General features: G+C 49.4%; 1 protein-coding gene across 1 annotated transcript in view; it reads right to left on the bottom strand.

Annotated features, from left to right (window-relative positions):
- Positions 1-406: 406 nt before the first annotated feature.
- LOC144149345 (chymotrypsinogen B-like) overlaps positions 407-14,267 on the bottom strand; it is a 29,217-nt gene continuing 15,356 nt past the window's right edge. Inside the window, exons 6-8 of the mRNA XM_077680905.1 lie at positions 7,512-7,756; positions 1,743-1,885; positions 407-621 (exon numbers count right to left, since the gene is read on the bottom strand). Of these exons, the coding sequence (XP_077537031.1) occupies positions 451-621; positions 1,743-1,885; positions 7,512-7,756 (559 nt within the window). The 3' untranslated portion in view covers positions 407-450. The remainder of the gene's footprint in view (positions 622-1,742; positions 1,886-7,511; positions 7,757-14,267) is intronic.

Below are 14,267 nucleotides of genomic sequence, written 5' to 3'. Positions count from 1 at the left end.
CTTTAGTCAAGTTCTGCGCGCAGTCGCTACCTTGAAAGCTTCAAGAGTAGCATTGTGCAGCGAAGCAGTCGGGGCGTCCAGCAGCATTTCAGAGTTCCCGTTTGAGTTGCAACTCAACTCGGTTCACAGTTGCAGTTGTGTGAGACTACATAACTACTGCCCTGACTATTTAGAGGCATGTAGTAAGAACAGATCCGTCTTACGGGCGCCCTTATACTGTCAATAAAGAGTTTTAGTATAGCGGAAAGCACCACTTTAGCGCGCCCGTAGCGTTAGCGGATACGCTAACCGTCGCGTAACGAGGCGCTATCCGTTTGCGATTGCGGCGCGCAAACGTTGACGCCACGGCTAAAACGCTATACTAAAACTCTTTAATGAGAACGGAAGCAACGAACGGAGGAACAACACTTTTATTCAACGAGACCGCGGCCGATGATGATGATGGGCTCGCTACCAGGTGGGAAGAGCAACGACGTCCTGTATCCACGAGAGGAGCGCCGCCACGTCGGAGAAGACGAAGGGTGACGTCCGGAAGCGGGTCTCGTTGCCCCAGGACACGACGCCCACCAGTGTCCATTCGCCCGAGGGGCCCTTTGTCATCAGGGGACCACCGGAGTCGCCCTGGAGCAGGGTACACGATTGCTCTAGTCAAATGGACATCTTTGGAACAACGCTTTAATCACGTTGGCAGTGTACGAACGTTTTAACAGCGATAAAAAAGGAAGTTTATTGCAAAACCGCCAACTGCGTATGGGTAGCTGCGTTAGTGTTCACTGCACAGCGCATAACAGCAGGGTAATGCGGTGTCCTTAGCTTGGCGGCACAGTTCCTGTTGTAGGGAGCGGCCTGCCATGGCGAAGGTTAGGTAACGCAGGCGAAGGCGATGGGCACGTCCATAGGATATGTTGCAGTGAAGCAGACTAGATTGTGAAGTATTGTACAAGCATGACGGTAGAGTTGGGAGTGGTAGCTGGTGTTTTACGTTTTCGAGAGCCCATGGTCCCTCGGCTCCTCCTCCGTTGCTCCTGGTCATACTCGCAGCGTGCCATAAAAGTAAATACTGCAGTGGGGATATTTTTGCAAAGCAGTAGCTTGGCAGCTGTATTGTGGCTGCGGTATCATTATGCCGAAACATTGCTTATGAAGTGCCCCTGGTGTAGATATTTGTGTATAGACATGCCCCCATTCTCCTATTCTCCTCCAGAATGCCGGTAGTGTGGATGCGCCACAAATGAAGCTATCGTTTGCTATTGCGACTCGCTCATTGACACTCGTGTTGTTGTATTGCATTTGTTCTGTGACGTTTTATTTTCAATCACAAGCCTTGCGTTTCAGTTATCGTGTGCTTGCCTTTCATTTAAATTGCCGACACGTAAGCCCGTTGTATTTGGAGCTGATTCCCATCGTACAAATAACCGGTCTCCGAAGGTCCGGTCTCGTTCCTCATGCTCCGAGGGTGCAGCTGTGCATTCCACTTACGAACGGGTTTTGCTCCGATTTTCCAACGCGGAAACAGCAAGAAAGCACGTTTCTTATTTCGTTCCAAGATAAGCTATATATAGCTTACCCCTGCTTCGTCGCCAATTGTAAACAGTCGTCCGCGTTATAACTAGGAAACGTGTCAGCCACCGTGTCGATTATGAGAGCCAGAAGAGGTTGGCAGTGCGTCTGCTCAGGCAGACGCAATATAAATGCTGTCATAGGTGACGCGGCGTGTGCGCAGTCCACGGGCAGCATCTCACCACTCCGGGGAATCCCGAGGCCGGCTCGGCGCATATCTGGTGCTGCAGGTTGGCGTACGAGTGCTCCTCCTGGCATCTGTCCTTGGAGACGACCTGCATCTGCGCCTCCTTCAGCAACTCTGGCAGCTGGAGCGTGTCGATGCCTGCGGACATCATCGGCGATGGTGGGAATGACCAGTGTTCGTGAGAGGAACAAACAGCGGACTGACGTTGAGCTCGGTTATATCGTTTGAGGAGTCTGTGAACGGGAAGGAGTTAAGAGGATTCGATCGACGGCTCTGATAATTACGTGGCCGCGTTGCTAATAATTGGTTGCGTGGACCCTCGTGTGTAAACTATAAATAGCGGATGTTAGGTCCTATCTCCTAACTAGACAAGCAAGTTCGTGGGAGCAGTTGGGAGTTACGAAAGAGGTGCTAGCTCTCATCACCGAACGAGAGAAGTCAGTTCGTGGGAACAGTTGAGGGTCTCGAAGGAGATGTGCTAAGAGTAAAGGCGTCGTTAATTTTGGACCTTACGTAAGCTGCGGCAAAAACGTGACCCATGCTTACTCCTAGTTCCTGATCGCGCCGTGTTCATGTATCCTTGTATTCTTCCCGCTCCATACCTGACCTGCATCGGCTGGACTTTTGGCTTACAACTTCGATGGGAACCAGCTTGAATAAAAACGAACACAAAGGCGGACGACAGCGCTCGAGAGCATGCTGCTTCGCTCCGAGCAACCCCTACCGGCCACCTTACTAACAACGTTCAAGACTGCCTCTGGGAAGCCAATTTGCAAGAAATCGCGGTTATCAAAAGGATGAAAAGCAGGATCGGACGAGAATTAGTAGAAGCATTGGCATCGATATACGAAGCTGGATATAGCTGCGTCAGTGTGCCGTCTGTGGCCCTATCACGAATTTAAAGAGTTTCTGCACAGCGATCTTCGTTCAGCAAATCACTGACCGGCAAGGACATATTTTATATTTTTTGCATTTTTGTATGCACATATCTGTCTTTGCTTTAGTAAAATTTCAGTTAGCAGTGCGTCGTGTATCTCCCTCTTCCGTTGTGTTCGTTTTTATTCAAGCTTATTCCCAACGAAGTTGTACCAACTAGCACAGACCAGAGCCATTTTTGCTTGCAAGCACACCGGACTTCGTTACCGTTTTAGTTGTGTTCAACGCAATTTTCGCTAAGACTTCATTATGCATGTAGTGAGCGCCCTTAGCCTCTGCACTCATGAAACCTTATAGAACCAGTCTTGGTGTGAGGACTCTTCTAGAATCTTTATAATGCTCCCTCTTCAACTGTGATTTATCATCATCCTTAGCTGACGCACCAGAACTTCGCCTTCATCTCTGTCGATGCTCATCACTAGAGACCGGAACTTTAGGCAAAATGCGTATTTTTTCCTTCAGACCGTATCAATCCCTTTTAACATATAAGCGCGAACTAAGGGAAGGGGAGCATCTTAAGCAATAGTTTATTGTTCCCATAGTGCCTATTTTGACTATATGAGCTTTTTTGTGTCTATGTTGACTATATAAAATTTTTGGCGCCTAAAAAGGCCTTATTTGTGTTAGATATGCCTCTTTTCGATTTTTTGAGTCGATGTTCTGCAGGCACTGTTCTCGCTTCAGAAGCCCGCAATGGGGCGTTTGTTTCACGCCGTTTGCGAGAAAATTCCGCGCGTCGTGCCAAACACGCTGACAAGCCCAAACAGTACCCGAGCCGCCACCACCTCGAGCTCGCAACCTCGGCCAAGCCGCCAGAAACCCGCGCGCAGCGACACCGCAGCCAAGCTCCCCGACGTCACCCCGGTCCTCGCAAACTCTTTCGTTCTATGTCCTTTTGTCGTGCTGTGTCCACGGACCAACAGGGAAAACTGCTGCCCACGTGCCATATCTATTGCTAACGAAATAAAAAGACAGCAAACAAAAAATGAACGCGGCACAGCCGCGTATGCATGCCGCCCAAGTTCAAACACGCCTTCTGCGGGAAACCACGTGCTGATCTGAGACACAAAAGTTTTAAGGTGATGCCACGAACACGTGCACTGTCAGGCGCCGATCACACGTACACCGCCGGCTGGCACTATGCAGTAAGCGTAGCACGAAAAAGGAACACGAAACGAAGCTTAGGAATGGGGATCTCAGCACTTCACAAGTAGTCTAGTCGTGACACCCGTCATCTGCCGCGGCCGGGTAGTCTTTTAGGGCATCTGGGAACCTCGGATTAAGGGAATTAGTTCCAAAGAATCTTGCGTGCTGTCGAGTGTTGATAATCGGTATATAGCGCATAGTTAGTGAATGGTGTTATTCCTCTAGCTTCATAAGTCATCTGCTTCTGCAGAACAGAAAAGCTCAGTAATTTCTACAGAAGTATTGCACTCCCCTGTTCTATCGATGGGATTCATCTGTCTTGTGAAGAGCTGAGGAGCTCGTTCTGCTCTGTTAACAAATCCTTCTGACATAAGCCAGACTTGACCAGAACGTGTACCTCGTAAATAAGACGGAACGGAGAAAAGTCCGGCTAGGGCCCCTCGCAGCCTCCGTGCGCCCAAGTGAGCTCGCGTTCGGCAGCCACGCGGAATCTTTCTTCGAAGCGCAGTTGTGTCTTCAGGCAGAAGTTACCCATTGTGCCGCTTCAATCAGAGCCCGTCGTTACCCATTAAACAACTCGACTAAGGGCGGAAAACTATACCATAAACACTCCGGTTTTGTCAACAGCTTTGCAATGGACAAATGCGTCGCAGCCCAAAGTATTTGCCCCACGCTACACTTCAACGGGACAGGGCGCATTCGTGTGCTTATTTCGCCTTCTCAGCAGAAAGCATTTCAGCAGCTGAGAGATTTGGCGCCACTCTGTCTAAGAATGCTGAGTTCATCTCGGAGATCAAGGACCGATCCACCACCATCCCCGAAAGACCGGTTCATTAAATCTGCCTGACATAAAATTTCTGGATTCCTTGAACTCTGAGCCGTCCAGCGGGTCCTAACGGCTCTCGAACGGCAGCGCCAGAGAGAAAGCTACGGGCCGACGCCCTCCCTTCGGGGACAAGGGTGTCCACCCCGCAGTGAGTAGCGAAAGTGTTGCTTACTAGAATGCCACCAGGTTTGACGAGTTGCTACGTCCGGGCGCTGTGGAGCTATTACGTCTGTTGCCGGCGATCAATAGCCTCTTTCACTTCACTTCACTGGATTCCACGTGCTAAAATAACTGCAGGATGTTCTGAGTAGCAAACATTGTGATATTCCAAACGGAATTATATCATGAAGCGTCCCCAAATACAAGAACGTTCCCCCAACTTCAGTGGACATTGGGCGTTGTTTTTCCCGCACAATTATCGACTGAAAGGGGGTACAACTTCAAGCAGCAAATCATTGAGATTCATGTGGATTTTCATGGATTTCAATCTTGTCTTTGGTGTTGAATCACCATAAATTTCACCTAAATTTTAAAATTATAGCTCTTCTGCTGCTTATTTTACGGAAGAAAATAAAATTACTTTCCAGCAGCACATTATGTGTCCGCGGTTTCACTGCAAGTCAAAGATTGGTGCTGAAATGTGCTTCTGAAGCAAAAAGGAATTGAGCCTATATATGCCTAAACGGGAGTATTCGGTGCATATCTATCCCTAAACGGCACATCTAAGTGGCTATTATAGGCGCCTAAATCCTGGAAAATCAGGTCTCTACGAGTCATCACCATGGGGAGTGCCAGCTGAATCTTCGCAGCAGCGTCCGGGTAAATGATCAGTGTGAACACCAGCCTATCCAGTAAACCTTGTCCTCTCGATATATACCTACAGCAAACCCTCGTAGGTCCATTGTTAGAAAATATTTTCCGCTTTTAGCGATGCAGCGCTTATAAAGAAGAGTTTTTTTGTTCCGAGGGCTTCGTTGTATTGCAGTATATAGATCGTCCCGGAGTGAGAAAAGAAGCGAGGATTTTTGTAGAAATGAACGTTTAGTGGAGCGAACTTGTGCTCCCCCAAAAAACACAGAAAACACAAGTGGTCAACAAAGTGACGTTCACTGACGAACGTCGGCTGTTGCCGCGGCGAACATTCCCACTACTACTCTTCCCGCAACCATCGAATTGGAGCGAGAACATTGAGGCTAGTGCCGATAGGGTGCAACCCTCTTTCTATTACTCTAAGAGTGCCCGTCGCGGCACACGACAAGAGCGAACCCGCGCTCGACTCGAAAAGAATGAGATAGCCGGGCTTGGCCAGACGCTTGAAAAAATCCCGGTCCATCTCTAGTAACGCGAAACCTAGGGCGGGGCGAAGCATGAATTGTATACGTGTATTCTTGGCGCCTTGGAGTTTTCGCCAACGGAGATCAAACCGTTGGGAAGCAGAGGTATACGGCTTTGCTGTGAAAGTCCGTTGTCTTTGAAGCAGGAAGCTCTCTAGCGCGAAGCGTAAACAATTTTCCCGGTGTTTCAGTACCGTGACTACATGAGATGAACGACGATTACGACGACGACGACGACGACAGGAAAAGCCAACAGCCCCAGCCACTAAAGTGTTTCGCCCTAAAACAGACATGTTGGCGGCAATATAATTGCATACATATTTGTCTGTGTTCGAGTGTGCGTAAGGGTAGGTAGTTCTTCTTGAAATGGGCTTGACGACAGCCTGTCCTTGTATCGTGTCACGCTCTCCGAAGAAGGTCTCCGCCCAGCAAAAACCGATCCCCAGTATAGAAAGAAACCAGAAAAATAAAACCTGTTAGGCTCTTCCTATTTTGATAGCAAACGGCTCACATATTGCCCTGAAAAGTGTGTCTTGCCAGCAATGCATTTTTGTTCGGCGGTGAAGCCGCCTTTAAGGAGATCGGTGTATGCTTGGTTTTGTAAGCTGGCTTTCCCACATTAGCTGTTGCGCAGTGAAGCGTGGCTATCTACGGGGGGAGTATGATTAGAGAAAGCGGCTCTAACTCTTATGTCATCAAAAATTATCCTGAAACAAATTATATGACAAGAAGCCGCAAAGACGACTGGACCATTAGGCCGTGTTTCATTTCAGTTATGTTTCAGTGGAGTTGTATACGCTGCAGAATTACTGTACGCTGTCAACGCATGGCCATCAACGGAAGGAGTATGGTTACAGAAAACGGCTTTCGCTCTCGTTTCGCCGGAACTACCCGGAAGCAGAGTATACGGCAATTATCCGCTAAGAGAACAGCAACAAAACGCGCAAGGAATACACCGAAGCTATACTCGGGAACAAGTTAAGAACGGCAATAGCTCATGTACGGTATCACTCCGCCAAAGCGACGGACCCGGATGTCAACGGGCGCGCGCGCGTTTTGAAAGGAGATTGCTATGAATGCGTGATATCGCCTGCCTTTTCTCACGTAGTTCATTTGTAGTCAGTGCAGTAGCTTATAAGCATATAAGTCCACCAAATCACGGAAACGGCTTGTGCCATGTTCAAAATATTCCCAGTAACGCCCTACTTGCGCCGGGCGGAGCAAATTCCGTCTGCGATGATGAGGCACAGCGGCAACTCCCGTTACCGTTCTTAAGTTGTAACCGAGTATAAACGGAATCCGCGTAAAGACAATCCACAGCCCCGCTGTTTTAGTGGATTACACACTGGTTGGTACCGGGTTTAATTCATCGTGGGAGCTGCCATTTTATCAGTGGGCTGGGCTAGCGGTCCCATAATTGGTGCAGTTGACAGGAATATGTAACTGCACATCCGCAACACAGCCCAGGACATGCCCTGATCTTATGAAAGATTGACGCATGAAAAGCTTTATGGGCACTCACTGGGAATGGTGTTGCCCCACCCGGCGACGGTGACCTGCGAGGGCAGGGAGGCGCCCGCCCGGGGCAGGCACACGGGGGGCACGGGCAGCGCCGAGCGCAGCACGAGCACGGCCACGTCGTCCACGGCGCGGTCCTGATTCACCATGTGGCAGTTGGGGTGCTTGTACACTTTGGCCACGAACGCCGTCGACTGGCGCGAGGTGCGCGCGGAGCCGTAGCGCACCACGTACCGCGGCTGGAACTCCCTGCGCATGATCGGTGGGAAATGTTAGGACCATCCGTACGCAGGGCGCACGAGGAGCTGACCTCTACTCAGGGCCGTAGCAAATTTTTTTTTTTTTCGAGGGGGTTATGGGTTTTGAGAACGGGGTAGTTTTTCCGAAAGCAACTGTAAGTATTGCTTACGCGCTTCCTGGAAAAGATTTCGGGAGGGGTTTGAACCCCAACCCCCCCCCCCCCTCCTCTGGCTACGGCCCTGCAGGCTCTACTAACTTACACAGCTGTGTTCCAGACCCCAAAAACGCTTTTTAAAAGAAAAATAAAAGCGCTGGAAAGTAGAAGAACTTTCAAATTTCGCGCCACAGTGACGTAATACGGGCGGGAGGGACATAGAACTGCGGGATAGCATCCAAGTTATATGATCGAAAGTGACTAGAGTTCTCCATACAATCGACCAGTCAGGTTTCTTGGCGGCGACTCTGGTGGGCGGTCGCCAATCGAACAAACAAGATTTTGTGACGTCATAGCTAGGGAAATCGCCGGAAAGTAATTGGAGAGTCGCCACTAACGCATCGGTTTTGTTTATTATCTGGATTATTTTTTGAAGGTTGCGGAAAAGCGGGGATCCTTTCTATCGGGACAAGGCAGTCTTTTTATTGAAGAAAACTTGTATTTTGCCTTTATGGTAGCTTTAGCAAAACGGTTGCCATGGGGTAGTAAACGAAAGGGGGATGCACCAAGGATTTGATGGAGGGATGAACTGACCAAGTTCGGGAGCAAAGAACGGACTCCACAATCTCGCGATAGAAGCGGCCGGACACCTTTGGGAGAGGTCTTCATGCTGCTGTGGATACAAGCACGTTGATGATGATTATTATCAGTAAATAGAAACGTGATCGATAAGGGGTCGTCCCAGGGTGCCGACGTTGTTACGTTGAGTGGCGCAGCTCCAACTACACCTCTTCGCGTGTGAAGAAGTTCCTGCACGTCAAAAAGGAATGTAGCTGTCGCCCCGATAATGTTACGCACCATTTCCCTTCATGTGAAGAGGCACTAAAAAGTGGTTGAATGCAACAAGCCGCAAATCAACCACCCCCCCCCCTCCCCCTTCCACACACACAATGCAGCCCCTGTATGCGTTAATCTTCAGCTTCCCTTCGTGCGTCCATTTGCGCAGATGACTCGAAACCAACGCGCCGATCCTGGCTCACCGAGATATCATCGCTGTACCGGAAGATCGCCGAACTCTCCCTCCACGTGCACAGATGCGCAGTTAAGATAGGTTCCAATGTGTGCAAGCATATCTAGTTTAGCAACCTGGTACTCAAATTACTCGGCAGTCGCACCTGTAGGTGGTGCGCTCACTTTGTTGTCGAACGAATGCATACCTGCATCGTCTCCGGCCATCGCTATACAGAACCTCCGTGACTGTAACGTTGACGTACACAACTAAGTCTCCGTTGAGAAAGAATCGCACTTCTCCTTCGATCTCTAGGGTTTGTTAGGTGAGAGATGATACACCACTAGTTTCTTTAGCTGCACTATAACCACTCTAGCGCACTCAGGGCAGCGTCGTCTGAACTAGACTCGCCAGACACAACGTACAATTTGTATCCGTGTAAGCCAAAAATAGCCCTTGTGTTTCGCATGAGATGCGTGACCATGACACTTATATTTCCATGGCAGTGTAATTAAGGCATATCGGTACGAAGGACAATACTTCTGTCATTGTTTTGGTCTTTTAAAATGCCTGTTTGGCGAGCGGTGAGTACGTTTATAGATTAAGCAGCTAAGAGTCCATATAACTTTCTTTGTAAAGCAGGTCGGGAGGTGACCAACCGCGGTGGCTCGGTGGCTAAGGCTTTGTGCTGCTGAGCCCAAGGACGCGGGTTCGATTCCTGGACACTCCGGCCACTTTTCTGATGGAGGCGAGAAGCGAACACGCCCGTGTGTTCGAAATTCCGGCGGACGTTGAAGATCCCCAGGGGGTCAAAATTAATTCGGAGCCCTCCGCTACGCGCGCCTCATCGCCTGTGTAGCGTACGTCGGCGCGTAAAACTTCACAATCAATCAATCAATCAATCAATCAATCAATCAATCAATCAATCAATCAATCAATCAATCAATCAATCAATCAATCAATCAATCAATCAGTTCGGGAGGTGTTACCAATTTTTCAATCAATCAATAACTCACTCAAACAATCAATCAATCAACCAATCAATCAATCAATCAATCAATCAATCAATCAATCAATCAATCAATCAATCAGTTCGGGAGGTGATAACCGCAGCTGTTCCATCACGAAGTACGGGCGTCCTGAGGGGATCGATGTCAGCGAAACCAATTTTTCAATCAATCAATCACTCGCTCAATCAAGCAATCAATGAATCAACCAATCAATCAAGCAATCAATCAAAAGGGGATCGATGTGATCGATGTGAGCGAAACCAATTTTCAATCAATCAATCACTCGCTCAATCAATCAATCACTCGCTCAATCAATCAATCAATCAATCAATCAATCAATCAATCAATCAATCAATCAATCAATCAATCAATCAATCAATCAATCAATCAATCAATCAATCAATCAATCAGTTCGGGAGGTGTTACCAATTTTTCAATCAATCAATAACTCACTCAAACAATCAATCAATCAATCAATCAATCAATCAATCAATCAATCAATCAATCAATCAATCAATCAATCAATCAATCAATCAATCAGTTCGGGAGGTGATAACCGCAGCTGTTCCATCACGAAGTACGGGCGTCCTGAGGGGATCGATGTCAGCGAAACCAATTTTTCAATCAATCAATCACTCGCTCAATCAAGCAATCAATGAATCAACCAATCAATCAAGCAATCAATCAGTTCGGGAGGTGATAACCGCAGCTGTTCCATCACGAAGTACGGGCGTCCTGAAGGGATCGATGTCAGCGAAACCAATTTTTCAATCAATCAATCAATCAATCAATCAATCAATCACTCGGTCAATCAACCAATCAATCAATCAGTTCGGGAGGTGATCACCGCAGCTGTTCCATAACGAAGTACGGGCGTCCCTGAGGGGATGGATGTCAGTGAAACCAATTTTTCGCGAACCATGACACGACTTGTCACGCCTGGTCACTGTTCATGTTTTATGCTAAGATTCAATTCCCGCCGAATAAATTTAACACGTTTCACTAATTACTCAAGGCATGTGCTTTTAATCCGTCTGCCGGCTCCCACGGCGCATTCGAGATAAAGCCGGCGAGGTCGAAGACTTATCCAAGAACTTGGCGGTCGCTGTTGCTAAGCCACCGGTGCAAGCACACACAAGCAAGACGTGGCGTTGGGGTTAGGTAATAATCAAGTATACGGCACCATACTGTAACATTTTGAGCTGATGAAACGGAGAAATTCATGCGTTACTACAGCTTCGCGAGTTTAAGCGCCGCGGAAACGGACGACCAGAGGACATCGCGAAATATTGCCTGGCTATTCGCCAACGGTTCGACGTTTCTGCTCTGCACGCGTCTCCTCTGCCAGGCGTCCTTCGGGCATCATTAAAGTCTCGCTTGCGACATCTTGATGGGGTCATTTTGATCGTTTTCTTCCCTATTAAAGCCTCCCTTCTTCGCCAATGCACAGGCCTTTAGCATCAATTAAGAGCCCCAGCTACCAGATGTCTCTTTTTCGATCCCACGTCGCGTTTTGTCGACCGAGCGTGGTTGTTGGAGCGTCGTAGGTTATATTAGCAGAGTGTGGGTTCAAGGTAGTTGGTGTCTGTTACATTTAGCTTCGTGTAGCGCAAGAAAGCGGACAACCACCGAAAGGCAGGCGCAAGCGCAAAGACGGGTTACGTCTTTCTGCGGTTGTTCGTTTTTTGCGCTGTGCGAAGCTATGAATCGTACGTCATATGCTTGGACGCAGACGTATTAATTGTGCGTAAACATTCTTTGCGGACTTTTCCGAAATCGTTCTGTCTGTCGTTAGTAACGAATTTCAGGATGTGCGTCGCGTAAACGTGGATCGCAGGGGGCATTTAACATAAAAACTCCCACCTCCCCTCGCGGGAACCCCTGTGTAGATGCGACGCATAGGCGGAGCGGCGAAGGGACCGCGTTTTATAGCGCGCATAACGTTGAGGGGACTGCGTAAGCCGGTCCCAGTCGATGACGACGTTGGCGTACTTGTAAAGCGGCGTGGACTCTAGGTGTTTGAGCCAAGCGTGGATGTTGCTTCGCCGGAGAACGGCACACCGGTTATATGCGCAGCGCGCCCGAAGGAGAGGAAACCGCGGGAGAGAGAGTACTGCACCTGCGCCGGCCCCACCGCGTCTGCCGCGGCTATGACGCAACACAATCCAACACAATCCACTTTAATCCAATCCAATCCAAGCCAAGCCAAGCCAATCCAATCCAATCCAACCCAATCCAATCCAATCCAATCCAAGCCAATCCAATCGAATCCAATACAATCCAATCCAATGCCCCTCGCGAGAGAGTGTTCTCTATCGGAGAGGAGAGGGGGTGAGTGGCGGAGAGCGCAGCTGGCGCGGCGAGGAGAATGGGGGAGGGGCGGACAACGCCGACGACGCCGGAGGGACAAGGCGAGTGAATGAGATGCTCTGCATCTAAAATAAGTGCTGCGGTTGCTCCGTGTTCGTAGCGCAGTCGCGTGCGAACACGGAGATCAACACATGTGCGCCCGCACCTTGCGCACGGCAAAGTCGTTCGGTACAAAAGCCAAATAGGGCTTCCGAAGAAATTGTGAATGCTCACGCGCACGCCGGTTGAGATACGGCAGCAGAGTAGCGCTGCGCGCTAGCGTCGGTGCTCACGTCGTTAGATGGGAGGCTAGCGACATCGGCAAGCGACCGAAAGAGAGAGCGCGCGCCGACAGGTGAGCCATCAGTGGCCGATACCAAAACACGGCAGCTGGCAATCAGCCGACCTGTGCGGACGACTTGGCTCGTGTTTTGCGATAGGTTAAAAAGCAGTGGTTACCGTCGAGATAATGCTTTTGAGCTCGTTGGGACGCCTTATGGGGGCGCCGCCATGGCCGAGCACGCGCGTTCCCGTTGTTAAGGCGACACACATGGTGGCCGGCATGCGTGCCACGCCAGCGAATACAGCATATGGCGTCGAATGCCCCCCCCCCCTCCCTTCCCCTTTCCCGCATGCGCACGCATAAATCTGCAACCGCTAGTGTGCGCGTGCTTGAGCGTGAAAGGCACCGGCAAATAACAGCTGTGAAAGAGGGTTCAGCGGCGGAGAAAACGAACGCCGGAGAGAGGGAGGGAGGCAAAATTTGCGGAGCCGAGCAAGCGGCTTCACCGGAGTAAGAAAAAAAAAAGGGGGGGGGGGGGCTGTTGTACATATACTGCTTTGCAGCAAAAAAGTTTTGGTCTTTATAGTGCCTCCTCCAAGACAAACGTACGTAGAGGTGTTTGTGCAGAGATAAGCTCCTTGGAAAAACGTTTCCGCACTATATCAAAATTCCTCATCTGGAGTTTCTAAATGTTTTTCGGAGGCAACACGCCAATTAGGCCGTTTTATGAGACGGATGGTTTCCGCTGCGGTGTAGAAAACATCGCTGAATACGGGACGAGGGAAGGCACTCGCAACTCACCACGCTAACAAGTGAAGCCGTTTCCTGCAGCTGTACAAATAGCCTGAATCCATAAGCGCACAGAAAGTAAGGAGGCACTCTCTTCTTGTAACTAAGGCCGTTCTTTCAAGAATGAGGTCTGGTTATGAGTTATGAGCTATGATCAAAAAACTTTAACTGTCGTGTACGGAAACTTTTTTGTTATGTGAAGCGCCCCCCCCCCCTTCCCCCTTACCAAGCTTTACTCAGACATGCCCGCTATTTGGCGTACACGTTCGTCAAAGTCCTTATAACTTCATCGTAAGTGCTGACTTTGTCGTAGATGATGCATCATCCTTGATGGGAAAAAATCCTAGGTACAAAAGACGAGGCAGACCTCGGAGACTTGTCAAGGACTAGAGGACCAGTCCTGAATCATTAGGGCCGTTGTCCGCACAAGGCCCATAGTCCAATTGTCTTGGGCACATATCCACGCCGTGACTGAGTCACAGGTTTACGTGCACACAGCCCTGGCCTCGTTGTGTGGACGTGTGCACAAGATGTGGTTAGATGCCGGCTGCCGCCGCGATACTTCTAAAGTTTACTAAACCGTCCGGCGTATTCCTTTATTACTATAGATGGTATTCACTGTAACGTTTAGCTATCAATTTCTTCGCTTGACAACACTGAAACGCCCACGGACATGTCTGAAGGGCCACGGACATGGCGCTTCGTCTAAGCCACCAGTCCGGCACGCCGCAGAAAAAAAAAAAAAAAAACCGCCGTGCGTCGCCTGCTCCGTTTCAACCTTATTCTCAATGGTGGTGCCAACAGAGATGTTATTAATCGCACTCACATTAGAGTCGAGGCATTACTTTGCGTTCAGTGGGGTAGCGTTTGGAACGTCCGACACGGCACGTGCTTAGCACGGACAAGTACCACCATACCGCGACGCC

Source organism: Haemaphysalis longicornis, unplaced genomic scaffold (genome assembly GCF_048455015.1).
Source record: "Haemaphysalis longicornis isolate Haplotype H1 unplaced genomic scaffold, Haemaphysalis longicornis Haplotype H1 scaffold_8, whole genome shotgun sequence".
Classification (NCBI taxonomy): Eukaryota; Metazoa; Arthropoda; class Arachnida; order Ixodida; family Ixodidae; genus Haemaphysalis; species Haemaphysalis longicornis.
This window is presented reverse-complemented; position numbering and strand designations above follow the sequence as displayed.